Consider the following 16,940-nt stretch of genomic DNA (forward strand, 5'->3'; position numbering starts at 1 on the left):
ACATTCAAGAGGCTGTTTCAGAAAAGGAGATAAGCCCTGGGCCCCATTAAGAGATTCATAGATTACAGACTCTGTAAGAACCTCACAGTTTATCTAAGCCAGTAAGTTTCAACCTTTTTTTAAAGCAGAACCTTTCATCAAACAAAATTTTATGCTCTAATAAGCATGCCAAAATATCTCATTGTCATCAGTCATTAGGGAAATGCAAATGAAAACTACCACTACACACCCACCAACAGCTAAAATTAAAAAGACTGACGATACCATGTGGGTTAGAATGTAGAGCAACTAGAACTCTCATATAGTTCTGGTGGGAAAGTAAATGATGCAACCATTTTGGAAAACAATTTGATGGTTTCTTATAAAGTAAATATGTACTTACCATATGTGCTAGGCGGAATTTTAAGATGGTCCCATGACCTTTGCTCCCAGATGTTATTCCTGTGATTATGTTACATTATAGGGCAAAATGAGATTGTTGGGGCCTTGAAAAATCATTTTCTTGGGCTGGTGGCAGAAGAACCAGAGAGCCTGGAGATGTGAGAAGGACTCAGCACGCATTGCTGCTTTGAAGATAGAGGGGCCCAGTGAGAAAGAATGTGGGCAAAGAGCTAGAAGAGGCCCCTGCAGAAGAAGTGGATTTCTTCCCAGATTCCCGAGATAAGCACCCAGTCTGGCCAACACCTTGATTTCAGCCTTGTGAACTCTAAGCAAAGAACTTGCTCAAACCCACTCAGACTTCTGATATAAAAAACTGTGAGGTGATAAACAGTGTGGTGTTAAGCCATTAAGTTTGTGATAACTTGTTACACACATTAGAGAACAAATACCTCATTTGACCCAGCAATTCCAGTCCTATATAAGAGAAATAAAACTATATGTCCACACAAAGACTTGTACTTCCATATGAAGAACAACTGCATGCATAATAGTCAAAAATCTGGAAGTCCCAAATCAATAGGTTAATAGGTAAATAGCTGTGGTATGGCCATATAATGGATGACTACTCACCAGTAAAAAGAAATGAAGTACTGACACACACACCAATATGAATGAAGTTCAAAAGCATTAAGCTAAGTGACAGAAGCTAGACACACAAGACCACATATTGTATGATTTCACTTCTAGGAATTCTAGAAATGGCAAAACTATAGTGACAGAAAGCTGATCAGTATGTACTGAGGGACAGGGATGAGAAGAGATTAACTACCAAGGGGCACCAGAGAATTTTCTAGGGTGATGGAAATGTTCTATATCATGATTGTGGTAGTGTTTATGAAACTATATTTTTGTCAAAACTCATTTAATTGTACACTTAAAATCAATGAATTTTATTGCATGTAAGTTATAAAAAATGATTTTTTTAAATGTCAAAACAAACAAAGCTATGCTGTTTTCATACTGTTCTTTCAAAGGCAGCAATGTGATGGTTAAGAACATAGGACAGACTTGGGTTTGCATCTTTGCTTAGTCACTTACCATCTATGTGACCCTGGCTAAAGTCACTTACTCTTGCTGAATGGGAATTTTAAAATTACCTGAGTTGCTGAGAGGGTTGAAGGAGAAATGGATACAGAGTTCTCAGCCAATGCTTGCCACAGAGTACACACTCAATAAAGGGTGAGAACATCCTCATGAAATGCATAACAGGAGAAATACGCCCTCCCTTTAAAAACCCCTGGGTTTTCTACACAGAACTCCTAAGTCCTGTAAGGAACACAGCTTGAAGTGTTTGAGCTATCCACTTACCTCATTTTACAGCTGAGAAAATGAGGCCCAGAGAGAAAATACTTGACCTGAGGACACCTGCATATATCAGTAGGTGGCAGATCTAGAACCAAACCCTGGGCCTTGTGCCCTTTCTCCTTCTCCAACCTAAACCTAACTCTTAACCAGTGGGCACTTCCAGCCTCTTCCCAGGCACACACATGAGCCAGCATGCCTTGGTTTCCCCACCTGGCAAAGAGCTATGGCCCCAGTGCCACTCTCTGACTCTGTCTCCATATTACCTGAGAAACCCAGCAAGCACCACCTGGATGAGGAGCTGGGACCACTGGGCATTAGGAATGCCAGGTACCACCACTCTGGTAACAATGGCCCCTGTTCACAAGATGCACTTCTTGGGACACTGAAAGAACATGGATTTTGTAAACAAAAGGACTTAGGTTTAAAATTTTTTTTTTAATGTTTATTTATTTTTGAGACAGAGAGAAACAGAGCATGAACGGGGGAGGGTCAGAGAGAGACAGACACAGAATCCAAAACAGGCTCCAGGCTCTGAGCTGTCAACACAGAGCCCGACGCAGGGCTCGAACTCACGGACCACGAGATCATGACCTGAGCCAAAGTCGGCCGCTTAACCGAGCCACCCAGGAGCCCCGAAAAGGATTTAGGTTTAAATCCTGACCTAAAAGTGTGTGAACTTAGGCAGGTTACTTAACCTCTCTGGGATTCTGTTTCCTTGTCTATAAAACGGAGATGATAATTTCTACCTTACAGAGGAGTTGTGATGGATAAATAACATACGACAGGGCACTTAGGTGGCTCAGTCAGTTAAGTGTCTGACTTCAGCTCATGTCGTGATATCATGGTTCTGAGTTCAAGCCCCACATTGGGCTCTGTGGTGACAGCTCAGAGCCTGGAGCCTGCTTCAGATTCTGTGTCTCCCTCTCTCTCTCTGCCCCTCCCCTGCTCACGCTCTCTCTCTCTGCCTCAAAAATAAATAAACATAAAAAATTTTTAAGTAAATAAATAATGTAGGTCAAGTGTTTGTGCGGAGTAGGCACTTGATAAATGTCTTCTCCCCTTCCTCCCCACCTCCTACTCTCCTAGAACCCTAACCTGACATATACCTCTGCTCTTGTAGGAACGATACCTGAGATCAAAGCCTCACATCTTGTAAAACTAACCAGCTCACTGATTTCCAATCTGGTAACAACATTCTACTCCAACCCTAATCACAAAGCCAAATCTAAGCACAAGGATAATTGTTTCTTCCCTGCTCAGACACAGCCTTACCTCTCCCCAACTCTCCCCAGGGATGTAGCAATTGGACTGGAATCCAGGAGTTCTTGCTGGGTTTCTGCTTGGAGATCCCCAGCCACAAGACACTCTTATTCCTCCCAAGGTGGCCTGCTCTATTGTTAGTCCTGGCCACAAGAAAGGGCCCCCTCCTGCCTTCCTGCAGCTCCACCTGCTGGCCAAGGTCTCCATCTCCAAAGAAACCCAAAACAAACGTACTGTACGTATTCTCTGGAGACAGAGATTTATAGTCCTGTGGCTCCTCTGAGAAGTAAAAAGGGAACTTTGCCCTGGCTTCTCCCTACTCCAATGCCATGCAAGTCCTCCAGTACACAGCCCTCCCCCCCACTGCTATTAACCTGCTCTCTTTGCCCCGCGTGACCCAGCATGGTGAACCCTGAACACCGCCTCCATCCTCACTACAACCAACGCTTTTCTGGGCTGTGCTCCATTCCTGGGGGAATGGAGGCTATTCTCATAGGCCCAAATTGCTTAATGCTGAAAGACTCCTTACATTTTGCAGATAGAGAAATCAAGGATCAGTAAGAGGAATTGACTTGCTAAACTCCTTCAGAGTTAGGAGCGGGGCAGGGACTATGATGCAGATCTCTATGATTCTGGCCAGTGCACCTTCCACAGCACTGCACTGAGCTACCTTGGCTCAGACAGCTGAAGACTGCACACTCTGCCCAGCACTCAATCGTTGGTGCTGATGTTGCATGGCTGCTTTGGACCAGAGACGTCAGAGGACTAGCACCCAGTGCCCTAGCTTAGCTCTTACTGTCATTTTTTCCCTCTTGATACTGCTTTTTTTTTTTTTAATAACAGCTTTAATGAGATATAATTCATAAACCACAAAATTAATCTTTTTAAAGGTACAGATCAGGGTACCAAGGTGGCTCAGTCTGTTAAGCATCCAACTTTGGATCATGATTTTGCGGTTTGTGGGTTCAAGACCCATGTCAGGCTCTGTGCTGACAGCTCAGAGCCTGCAGCCTGCTTTGGATTCTGTGTCTTCCTCTTTGGATTCTGTGTCTTCCTCTTTCTCTGCACCTCCTCTGCTTGCTCACAAACCGTGAGATCAGGACCTGAGCAAGGACCAAGAGTCACACACTTAACTGAGCCACTCAGGCGTCCCTAGATCAGTAGTTTCTAGTATATTCACAGAGTTGTACAGCTATTTAATTCCAGAATATTTTCATCATCCCAAAAAGAAACCCCATACTCATTAATAGTTGCTCCCCATTCCCTGATTCCCAACCCCAGTCCTAGGCAACCACTAATCTACTTTCTGTCTCTATGGATTTGCCTATTCTGGACATTTCATCCAAATGAAATTATATAATATGTGGTCTTTTACATCTGGCTTCTTTCACTGAGCATGTTTTCAAGGTTCACCTGCATTGTAGCATGTGAGTGCTTCATTACTTTTTATGGCCATATAGTATTCAATTGTACGTGTATGAACATTGGGGTTGTTTGTACTTGGGACTATTATGAATAGTACTGCTATGAACATGTGTGTTTAAGTTTTTGTGTAGACACACACTTTCAATCTCCTTGGGCATATACCTGGGAATAGCACCGCTGGGCATACAGAAATTCTATGTTTAGCTTTTTGAAGTACTTCCAGGCTGTTTTCCAAAGTAGCTGCACCATTTTGCATTCCCACCCCAATAATGTATGAGGACTCCACTTACTCCACATTCTTGCCAACATTTGATATAATCTGTTGTTTTCATTTTAGCTATCTCAGTGGGTGTGACACGGGCCTCGGTGTCATTTACTTGGGTAACTGTAACAATCTCTTGCTCAACAGTCCACTTGCCTTCAGGCTTTCTCCTCCCACCCCTCTTTCCTACTGTGGTTGCCAGTGACCTTTCAAAAACTCAGTCTGATAGAAGCCCTTCATGGCTCCCCACAGCACCTCTTGGCCTGGCACGTAAGGTACTGACTAGTCTGGCCCCTGCCCAGCTCCTCAGTGTCATCTTCTACTTCTTGCCGCCCCTCAACCTCTCCCTCCCCCATGCACTTCCATATTATGCACTTTTGCTCATGCTGTCCTCCCTGCCTGGAATGCCCTTCCCTCTACCTCTGCCTAGACACTGTTCTAGGCTGCATTCAAATGTCACCTTTTCTGTGAGGCCTTCTCTGACTGCAACCCCCACAAGCAGCGAAAGTTTTTGCCTAAAAGAAATTCATAGTTTTACAGAAGAAGACAGAAATTCAGACCACTGACCATATAATAAAATATGATAAATACAATCCTCATTACAGGACTGAATAAACCACTCTGGGAGCTCAGGAGAGAGAGAGAGACCTCCTCTATTCTTGGATTGCTGTGGGATTGATATTTGCTGAATGTATGAATGATTGAACAAATAAAGAACCATTTTTAAATGACAAAACTATGGAAGGTCTGAAGAAGGCTTATCTCCAGCCCTGAGGGAAGGACACAGAAACAAAATGACTCTTCCATATACTTCCTTGGATTAAGGGCAGTGACAGAAAGGTCACTATGGTTGAAGGCAGGAGGCCAGGGAATTTCTCAGGAGTGTGTCAGTGAGAGAAAGGAGAAAGGGGCTCCTTGGCCCTGTTCATCAGGCAGTAACAGGGACAGTGACTGTGAGGCTGAGCAGCTCCTCACCACACTTTCCTACAACCAGCACAGGCCCAGTAGCCTCTCATGAAGAATTCATGAGTTATTTCAGTTGGTTCCCCTTCCCAGGGACTGCTGAGGACAGTCCAAAACTTCCAGAGAGACAAATACTATATTATTGTACTTAAATGAGCTACCTAGAAGAATCAAATAGTTGAATAGAGACAGAAAGTAGAATGGTGACTGTCAAGGGCTGGGGAGAGGGGACAATGGAGAATTACTGTTTATTATGGACAGAGTTTTAGTTCGACAAGATAGATGAAAAAGTTTTGCAGATGGAAGGTGGTAGTGTTTGTACAACAATGTAAATGTACTCACTGCCACAGAATTGTAACTTAAAAATGATTAATTTTGTGATGTTAATTTTACCATGATTTAAAAAACAAAACAAAACCAAAAAAAAAAAAAACCACCAGAGGCACAGGAGAGTGTCGCAGCCCTGGGCCCTGGGCAGGGAAAGTGAATGGTGATGGTGCTAAAGGAAGTCACTGATCCCTTAGTGGTTAAGCCACTAGTTTAAGGAAGGTTTCCATCACTCAAGGCCTGGTTCAAATGTAACCTCTTCTGTAGAGATTTTCTTGATTCAAATAATAGGTCATTTTGGCATTAATTGTAATTGTGCTTCCTACAACCTGAGTACTTAATGTCATATTCATTTCTGTGTCCTCATTCATTCATTCATTCAACAAACACTGGATGCCAATTTAGTGCCAGGTTTCATGCTGGATATAGAGTATAAGGGAATAATTTTTTCCCTATGTTCTGAATGTTAAAATAGGAACTTCAGCCCTTTCAGAAACATTGAAGAGAAAGCATTTGCCCTTCCTCCCACATTTAACTGGCTCCTCCTCACCCAAGGACAGATTAATCTAATAGGTAAGATACTAGCTTAACATGTACTATGCCATCAAGACAGGATCAAGGTATTAAAGGTCATGCTCTCATGAACTTAAACTCTTAAGGTCTTGGCCAGCTGGCTAAGTGTCCACAATGCAAACATAATTTCCCTGCATATAGGCTCCTGGTCTGGCCTGGGGGAAAGGCGGTGGTTTAAAAGCTCTTTTTGAATAGATATGATAAAGCAAGTACAGTAAAATGTTAATAAAATCTAGGTGGTGTGTATATGAATGGTCACTGTAAAATTCTTTAATCTCTGCTGTATATGAAAAAGTAGAGACAAAAAAAAAAAAAATAAGCCCAGTATGACCTGAAGTCCCAGCTACACTCTACTACAGTGTTTACCAGAAATAAAGCTGATGTTTTGGTTCTCATCTGATTCCTGATTTCTCATCTGGTTTTGAACCCACAAGGGGAACAAGACACAAAGATTAGTCAGACACAGTTCCTACCTTTGAGGAGCTCACAGTCTTGGGAAGACTGATAGGAAAATGGGAAGTTACAACAGAGACAGTTAAAGGTACAGAGCCTTGTGCAGAGATTCGCTGGCAGGACAAATCTCGGCAACCACAGAGCCAGCAACTTCTATCTCCTGACATTTCTCAACCTTCCCCATACTGTGCACAGGTTCAGTGGGGATCAGTCCTTGAACATGATCTCCCACAATCAACAGCCGTATCATATATGTGCAGTCATCATCTGGACACCAAGTAGTGTCTGCTCAAATGAAGGCCCACATCCCACCCCAGGAAGTCTCTGCAACTCCCCTCACTCATTTGCTGGCTCCCTCCCCAACCTCCCTCCTCTTGTCTTATGAACGACTTGCCCTCAGATCAGACCATAAGGATCTCTCTTAGACAAGCTCCAAAGGGCAAGAAGAGAGAATCCAAGTCTAACAAAAACAGCATAAACATCCAGGGCTTCCGTAACCCTACAGTGACCAGCTCATATTTGAAAATAATACACAATAGGGGTGCCTGGGTGGCTCAGTCGGTTAAGTGCCCGACTTCGGCTCAGGTTATGATCTTGCAGTTCGTGAGTTTGAGCCCTGCATTGGGCTCTGTGCTGACAGCTCAGAGCCTGAAGCCTGCTTCGGATTCTATTTCCCCCTCTTTCCTACCCTCCCTGGCTCATGCTCTGTCTCTCTCTCTCTCAAAAATAAATAAACATTAAAAAAAATTTTTTTAAAGAAAAGAAAATAATACACAATAAGCCTCTTAAAAGAAAAGAAAGTTCTGGGGAATCAAGGGTTGGAAACAGGCCACAAGGCCAGGAACAGGGAATGAGTCCATATCAGAGAACAAAATGGTGCTGCCATCAAGATCAATCCTGTTTCTGATGCCCCCCTGCCTGTAGGGATGTAGGACAAATCACTTGGTCTTTTCAGCTCAGCTCAAGCATCCCTACCAGGAAACCTTCTCTGACAGCCAGCTTTGCATTAACCCCATACTAGGCTATCAGTTACACCCTGTACCCCACAATGCAGTGTGTCCCTTTAGCCCAGAACTGACCACATTGTGTTATCACTTCTTGTCTACATAGCAGTTCCCCACCAAATGTTAACTCCTCAAAGGCAGGCATCTAACATACCTCCATGCCCCACCACCCTTCACAGTATGTGATGGCTGGATAAACAATGATCTCCATGGCACAAAAACAGACACTCAGATCAATGGAACAGAATAAAGAACCCAGAAATGGACCCACAAATGTATGGCCAACTAATCTTTGTCAAAGCAGCAAAGAATAGCCAATGGAATAAAGACAGTCTCTTCAGCAAGTGGTGCTGGGAAAACTGGACAGCGACATGCAGAAGAATGAACCTGGACCACCTTTTTACACCATACACAAAAACAAACTCAAAATGGATTAAAGACCTAAATGTAAGACAGGAAGCCATCAAAATCCTCAAGGAGAAGGCAGGCAAAAACCTCTTTGATCTTGGCCGCAGCAATTTCTAACTCAACAAGTCTCCAGAGGCAAGGGAAACAAAAGCAAAAATGAACTACTGGGACCTCATCAAAATAAAAAGCTTCTGCACAGTGAAGGAAACAATCAACAAAACTAAAAGGCAACTGATGGGATGGGAGAAGATATTTGCAAATGATATATCAGATAAAGGGTTAGTATCCAAAATCTATAAAGAATTTATCAAACTCAACACCCAAAAAACAAATAATCCAGTGAAGAAATGGGCAAAAGACATGAATAGACACTTCTCCAAAGAAGACATCCAGATGGCCAACTGGCACATGAAAAAATGCTCCACATCACTCATCATCAGGGAAATACAAATCAAAACCACCGTGAGATACCACCTTACACCTGTCAGAATGGCTAACATGAACAACTCAGGCAACAACAGATGTTGGCGAGGATGTGGAGAAAGAGGATTTCTTTTGCATTGCTGGTGGGAACGCAAGCTGGTGCAGTCACTCTGGAAAACAGTATGGAGGTTCCTCAAAAAACTAAAAATAGACCTACCCTATGACCTAGCAATTGCACTACTAGGCATTTATCCACGGGATACAGGGATGCTGTTTCGAAGGGACACACGCACCCCAATGTTTATAGCAGCACTATCAACAATAGCCAAAGTATGGAAAGAGCCCAAATGTCCATCAGTGGATAAATGGATAAAGAAGATGTGGTGTGTGTGTGTATAGACACACACACACAAACACACACACACACACACACACACACACACTGGAGTATTACTCGGCTATCAAAAAGAATGAAATCTTGCCATTTGCAACTACGTGGATGGAACTAGAGGGTATTATGCTAAGCGAAATTAGAGGGTATTATGCTAAGCAAAATTAGAGAAAGACAAATATCATACGACTTCACTCATGAGTACTTCAAGACACAGAACTGATAAACATAAAGGAAGGGAAACAAAAATAATATAAAAACAGGAAGGGGGACAAAACATAAGAGACTCTTAAATATGGAGAACAGAGGGTTACTGGAGGGATTGTGGGAGGGGGGATGGGCTCAATGGGTAAGAGGCATTAAGGAATCTACTCCTGAAATCATTGTTGCACTATATGCTAACTAATTTCGATTTAAATTAAAATAATACATACAATAATAATACAATACAATACAATACAATACAATACAATGATCTCCAAAAGTCCTATAAGCTGTGAAACACAAAGCCCTCTGGGGTACACATCTACTGTTTTGGCTTACACAAAATTCACTCCTCCTTTTTCTGCAAACGGTTTTCTTTTGTGGAACTATCCCTCTTTCATATTCTGTCTACAAGGGTAATGGAGAGCTGACCGCATGGCCCCAGACTCCGGGAGAGGGCACTGACTCAAGCCACATCAGCCAGAGCATCCCATGGTCCAGCCACAGTGATTGGCACATTACCCAAGCCAGACTAATGAGACTCAGTTCTGAGGACTGCTGGGAAAGAGAAAGTCTCTTGCTGCTGGAAGGATATAAGCCAGGTGCTGCTGTTGGTCATTCTACCATCCCATGAGAATAAAGCTGACAGAGAAAAATGCAGAACCAAGACATGGAGACAGAGCTCTGATGACACTATCTGGGCCTCTGGGATCCAACTGTGCCTGAAGCCAGTAATGACCCCTGACCTTCTTAGTTATGAGCCATTTTGTGTTTCATTTCTGTCACTATAACTTTAAAAGTCCCAATCAATCCACCCTCCAACCCTAGAGGAAACACCAGGTCCTAGACAGGCAGCTACTCCTTCCTACTGTTGTTCTGGGAGAAGCAGACTCCACTGCCAGGGTCCCACTTGGCAAGGGCCTTACCTGCACCAAGAGGTTCTGCAGTCCGATGACCAGGGACAACACTTGTGATGTTCCCAGTGGAGCGAGGGCAGTGTCCTCAGGGGCCGGTGGTGGCTGGGCCCTTGAGGGCACCAGGGCCACAAGGGCAGAGGAGAAGCTTTGTTGCAGGGCTGTCCGCAAGAAGCATAAGATGGCAGCTGAAAGCAAGAAACTCCTTCCAGTCAGTTCCCGCCTCTTTCCCTACCTTCCACCTAGCTCTGTCACAGTGGGGAGCCAATGTAGATAATAATGGGGTGACCATCAGCTAGTCTGGGAGGGGTGGTCCCATCTCACAGTCTAAGGGAAAAGCTCATCTTCTCCTACTCGAGGATCCTGGGGCCATACCTGAGAGCAGTGCAGCCTTTTTCTTCGGAAAGCTGAGGACCTTCAATACTTGGTCCAGTTCCACGGACAGTGTCTGGTGAACCTGGCAGGGTAGGGGGTGAAGGGGTGACTCCCACATTCTGGCAGCTTGAGCAGATGATAACCTGTCCCAATATCTCTTCTATGCACCCACACATACCCACTGCATCAAGAGGGACAAAGGAGGCCACACAGTCTTGTGAGCCCACCAGTCCTAGATTCAGGAGTGTAAGGAGGTGAATTAAGCCTGTACACAGAGAACACTTCTTCCCCCAAATCTCCTCCATCGTCAAGGAACTCCTCCATAAGGGAGCCTGCCCGGCCTCATCTGTGATTCAGTCTCCATTTCAGCCCACCATCCAAGTAACTTAGATCTAGAGTCAGACAGCCCAGAATCAAAATCCTGGCTCTGCTACTAGCTAGCCTGTGGCCAAAGGGAGGTCACTGCACCTCTCCCAGCCTGCCTCACTTTCTTCATGTATGAAATGGGAATAATGCCACTTGCTTTTACTCCCTCCAGAACTATTGTGAAGAATGGCTGAGGATCAGCATTGGTGAAGGTGCTCTTTTTTTTTTTTTAATTTTTTTTTCAACGTTTATTTATTTTTGGGACAGAGAGAGACAGAGCATGAACGGGCGAGGGGCAGAGAGAGAGGGAGACACAGAATCGGAAACAGGCTCCAGGCTCTGAGCCATCAGCCCAGAGCCCGACGCGGGGCTCGAACTCACGGACCGCGAGATCGTGACCTGGCTGAAGTCGGACGCTTAACCGACTGCGCCACCCAGGCGCCCCGAAGGTGCTCTTTAAAATTAAAGCAACGTCCAAACTGACGGGTTAGCTGGAATGGTAGGTTCAAAGCTGAGTCTGGCTCTGCTCTCCTCACCCATCACACATGCTGCTTTGAGGCAGGAATTACTTCTCTATTTGGATGCATCACAGTTTGACACAAAGCAGTTCCTCAAAAATGCTTGTTGGCTGCTGGATCAGCAGGTTCTGGGCAGAAGAACCAACTTGTACAAAGGTATTGGAATAACATACCAATGGAAAATGTAATAGAGGAAACTGTGTGGGAGTTATTTGGGAACTCTGTGCTATCTATTTTTCAGTACACCTAAAACTCTTAGAAATAAAGGCTATTAACAATGAATCAATCAATCAGAAACAAACTATCAATGGTATGAGGATGTGAAAAAGCAGAGCTGATCTGGAGAAGAGTCAACAGTTGGTCAAAGGACAGAAAAGGAGGGTGGAATGGCAGTAAGTTAGGCTGCCGAGGGGCCAGGTGAGCAAGGTCTCAGTGGCCATGTGGAGAACAGAAAGGCTGCTGGAGGAGTGTGGGCTCTGGAGGGCAGACAGACTGGCTGCAGGGACAGAAGATATGGAGGAGGGGCAGGCCAGGGGCCAGGAGACTGAAGAGGCCACATTAGTGGTAAGGACAAACCATCAGGCCTGAGCTAAGGCAGTGGGAAGGACTTAGAGAGGCGGTGGTTAGTAGGTAATTGGCTGGGTGTGAGCTGAGGACCAGGGCAGAGTCAGGCACACGGTGTAGGCTACCACCCAGGGAAGTGACTGCAGGGGTAAGGGTGGGCCCAAGAAAGGGAGAAAAGGTTCCTGTCCTAACTCAACGCCATGGACAACAACCAGAAGACCAGTTATAGAATAGATCTATCAGAGCTTGCTGCTACCTTAGAGGCCAAACTTTAAAAATGGCTTCAGGGGCTCCTGGGTGGCTCAGTCAGTTAAGCGTCTGACTCTTGATTTCAGCCCAGATCATGATCTCATGGTTCATGAGTTCAAGCCCTGTATGGTGCTCCATGCTGACAGTGCAGAGCCTGCTTGGAATTCAGCCTCCCTATCTCTCTGTCCTTTCCCTGTTTGCTTTCTCTCTCTCTCTGTCTCTCTCTCAAAACAAATAAACATTAAAAAATTAAAAAAAAATAAAAATAAAAATGGCTTCACAAATGAGTGTGTGCCTGGCACTAGACTGGCACAGGGCTAGGCACAGTGAGAAGATACATCAAGGCTAGAAGATGTTTCTACCCATAAGGAGCAGCCAGGCTTAGAGAGGAGACACCAGAATGTGGAGCAGCCCTCAAAGGAGCTCATTCAGGGCACTATGATGACAAGGTCCTATATGGGGGGGCAGGTAGGGACTGAGAGGAAGGGAGGTGATCTGTTGGTGTGTCCACTGCTCCCCTGTTCCCTGCATTACCTTCTCCAAAAATCACAACAACAGCTTATACATGTCTGGCATTTCACAGCTTACCATCCACAGGCTGGCTTCTGCCTTCCTGTCCGATCTGACAGTCAGTCTCTACATTCTTTTTTAAAAAAAGTTTTTTTTCAACATTTTTTTATTTATTTTTGGGATAGAGAGAGACAGAGCATGAACAGGGGAGGGGCAGACACAGAATCGCAAACAGGCTCCAGGCTCCGAGCCATCAGCCCAGAGCCTGACGCGGGGCTCGAACTCACGGACCGCGAGATCGTGACCTGGCTGAAGTCGGACACTTAACCGACTGCGCCACCCAGGCGCCCCATCTACATTCTAATCACACAGTCACTCACCACTCTCCAAACATGTACACTATGTCCTAAATTTGTGCGGCTTCCCGTCTTTGCTCATACTGCTCTCTTTACCTTGAATGCCTTTCCCCGCTATCTTTGCCTGGTACAGTTGTACTTTCTTTTCAAGGCTTTGCTTAAAGAGTACAATATAAGTTTCCGAAGTGTGGGGTACATGCTGTATTTACGTCCTATTCCTCTGTGCCTAGAACACAGCCTGGCAGGTAGGTGATCCATGTGTGATAAATTAATGTAAACCAACCTGAAAACCCTGGTTTTTTCCCCATTTTGCAGGCAAGGAAACTGAAGCTCAGAGATTTAAATACCTTGCCAAGGTTACTCAGTTAAATACCTTAGCAAGGTCACTCAGCTAATAAGCCACAGGGCTGAGACCAGAACTCAGGAATTTTGTCACTCCTCTGTGTGCCGCCCCATGCCCCAAAGCCACAGGGCTTAGAGACTAACCTGCAGACTGCCAGCGTGCTGCTGAGCAGAGAAGGAGGCAGCGAGCAGCCAGGCGGAGCAAAGGAGTGCAGTCCTGGGAGAGTCCACCTCTGTCCAGGTGAGAGCCAGAGTCTTCTCCAGAAGTTCTATCAGAGCCGTGCTGCTAAGGAGCACTGCGGCAGCTATAGACAGTTTGGCAGGGCGAGAGCCACATGAGTTACACAGGAGACCCTGCTCAGCACCAGCATCATGGTTAGCACATGATGGGGACCTCATGCACACACGGTGAATGAACAAAAGACTCAGCTTGAGGTTCTAAGGGTTTCAACTTCATTCCAGAACCACAGGTTATCAGAACCAGAAAGGATCTTATGGCTATCTGGTCCAGACATCTCCCCCTATATATTTCCATAAGAGAAAAAAAAACTAAGGGCAGCAATGGCCACAGACACTGCCCAGCACCCTTCCTCTTCACTATCTCAGCCTGGGCCCCGGTACCTCTTTTCTGACTGCTTGGTGTGGTCTGATGAAGGCTCCAATACAGGAAGTTGAAGGAGGGCTGCAGGATATCCACATCAGCGGGGCTGCACTTCCCACATAGCTTGCTCACTGCAAGAGAGTCCCCAGGAACCCCATCACCTAGCACTCCATGGCTTTCATGTGCACCAGCACTCACAATTATCACAGATAATGCCCTTCCACTGGCTAATTTCAGATGTCAGTCTGTCAGTCTTAGGGACCAAGCACAAAGTAAGTGTCCCTGGTAATAACAGCCAATGAAAAGAAACACAGTAACAAACCTGAAGGCATGTTCACACTCTCCATCTGAAAAAAAAATTCAGGCAAGCAGCCCATAGCTGCATGTTAGAACAGACTGCACAAATTTAGGTGATCAAAAGGCATCCTATAACAGCATTCATGCCAGCAAAGACTCCATGATGAGAGTCTGCAGAGGTCATCTAGGCCAGCTTGCCACCCCTAGCAGGAAGAAGATCCAGCCTCTGGAATCTTCCAGCAATGGGGCATTCACCACTTTCCCAGAGGACTCCACCACCATCAACATGCAATTCCCTGAACTTGCCACATTCTCTTTCACCCTCTCTTTCGCCCTCATCTGGCTAACTCCTTAACACCTATTCAGCAATCAAGATTCAGCTCAAAGTTCACCTCCTCCATGAAGCCCTCTGTAACTTCTCAAACCAAGATGAGATGCCTCTTCATGACCCTCCAGCCCTCATCAGAACAGTTACTACACCGTAGAATAGACATCTATAGAACATTATCCCTTTCCTCCTAGGATTCACCACTCTACTCCCCTGCCCTTATCGCCTCAATATGAAACCTACCTAGGTCTCCATTCGCTGTTTTGGCATCCACATCACACAGCCACACAGACTTCTAACTGGCTTATGGTCAATCAGACAAGCAGCCCCCTTCCTCAACTCTGTCCTCTACCTGCAATGCTCTCAAATTAAAGTACTCAAGGATTATATATAAATGTATATTACATTTCACATGTATGTTTCAGGTCGTTACTCACCCCCCCTCCCCAAGGCCCTTTGACAGCTGGTTTGATTTTGTCATATGCAGTTTTCCCTCCCAACTGCGTGTTACCTTGATCTGACAGATAGGCTGGGATGACCAGCATCAGATCGGGCCTAGAGGCCCTTTTTAAGTCTATCAGGCCTGGGATCCAGGCAGGGAAAGAATCAACCCCTCTGTGGCCAGAGTGCCTGACAGTCCATAGTACTGAAGAAATGCCATTTTTTCCCTAGTAATTTCAATCTTTCCACAAGAAACCCTTCTAAGGATGGTGCTTATGAAGTGGCAACTGCATTAATGAACAATGAAAAGTCCTAATGAAGTTTGGGTATGGGTGGAAGAGGCCTAGAGGACTGTGAACTGAATCATCCGATCCTGAGTCAGTTGTGGAGTGGGGTGGAGAACTGAGCTTGGGCCAGGAAAAGTGAATCTCCACAGACAGTCTCCACTGGAGGCCTACTGTGTGCCAAGTATTGCATGGCATTCTACATGTAGCAATCCCTTATCTCAACCCTACATCAGCTAAGTACTACTGTTTTACCTGTGAGGAACCTAAAGCTAGGTGACTACCTAAGGTGGCATAACTAGTGGCTGAGAACAAACCCAGGCGTTCCCAACTCCAGGGCTGTGCCTTCACACAGTGTTGTGGTTTTGTTTTTGTTTCATTTCCTAAACCCTCCCAGAGTGTAACTAAGAAAGATCTAAAAGATCCCCTAGCAAGAAACCCACGGGAACAGAGTGACCCACTAGCTTCTTTCAAAGAGATGAATGATGGAATGAAGGAGGAGGCCCAGCCCTGGGCCCTCAGGCACCTTGGTGAAGGAGCTTCATGGCCATGCTGTCCAGTTCTTGCTCTGATTTGTTCTTCAGCTGCACTAAAGAAAGGAGGCTCAGTAGCAACGGTAGGTTCCCCGAGTCTGTGAGGAAGAAGGAAGAGGGCTGGTCAGGATACTCAGATCACCCCAAGGTCAGAGAGACATCCCCTACTATAAATGTTTGTTGGGATTCACCCCTACTTCCTGCCTTCTTTGGGCACAGGGGCAACTGACATACTGAGTGCCAACTCTGGGTTGGGTACCAGAAATTCAATATTTCACTTGGTCCCCCTTGTGAAATAGGGATAGTTATTTCTATTTTGCAGTTACAAAAACAGGGCCAGAGAGGCTGAGTAACTTCTCTAAGCTCCCACAGTCAGTTAGTGGCAGGGTCAGAACTTGAACCCAAACCTGAGTTTAGTGCCCACGTTTTTTCAACTATGTTTCCATGAAATCTCATGGCTCTTAAGCATTATCATCAGTTAGATGTGGCTTATCCTTCCCTGAAGAGGAAGGACTCAGTTCTTCCACATACCCTTAAATCTACCTCCAAACTTCCATCCTCAGTCAGCACTGGATCTAGTGAACCACAGCTCTCCTCCCACTTCCTCTTACTTACTTGGAAATTTTATTTAAAAATTCAACTTTTTATTTATTTTTTTCTTTATTAAAAAAAAATTTTTTTTTAACATTTATTTATTTTTGAGACAGAGAGAGACAGAGCATGAATGCGGGAGGGTCAGAGAGAGAGGGAGACACAGAATCTGAAACAGGCTCCAGGCTCCGAGCTGTCAGCACAGAGCCCGACGCGGGGCTTGAACTCACGG

At 45.2% G+C, this 16,940-nt stretch overlaps 1 protein-coding gene across 2 annotated transcripts in view; it reads right to left on the reverse strand.

Annotated features, from left to right (window-relative positions):
* The window catches only part of MEI1 (meiotic double-stranded break formation protein 1), a 79,413-nt gene that overhangs the window by 3,867 nt on the left and 58,606 nt on the right, over positions 1–16,940 (reverse strand). For both annotated transcript variants that reach the window (XM_086712148.1, XM_086712147.1), the window contains 5 exons: positions 16,111–16,215; positions 14,255–14,365; positions 13,778–13,938; positions 10,729–10,810; positions 10,366–10,541 (listed from right to left, as the gene is read on the reverse strand). In XM_086712148.1, coding sequence (XP_086568274.1) covers positions 10,366–10,541; positions 10,729–10,810; positions 13,778–13,938; positions 14,255–14,365; positions 16,111–16,215 — 635 coding nt within the window. The remainder of the gene's footprint in view (positions 1–10,365; positions 10,542–10,728; positions 10,811–13,777; positions 13,939–14,254; positions 14,366–16,110; positions 16,216–16,940) is intronic.

Source organism: Puma concolor, chromosome B4, assembly GCF_028749965.1.
Source record: "Puma concolor isolate L17-30 chromosome B4, mPumCon1.1.hap2, whole genome shotgun sequence".
Lineage (NCBI taxonomy): Eukaryota > Metazoa > Chordata > Mammalia > Carnivora > Felidae > Puma > Puma concolor.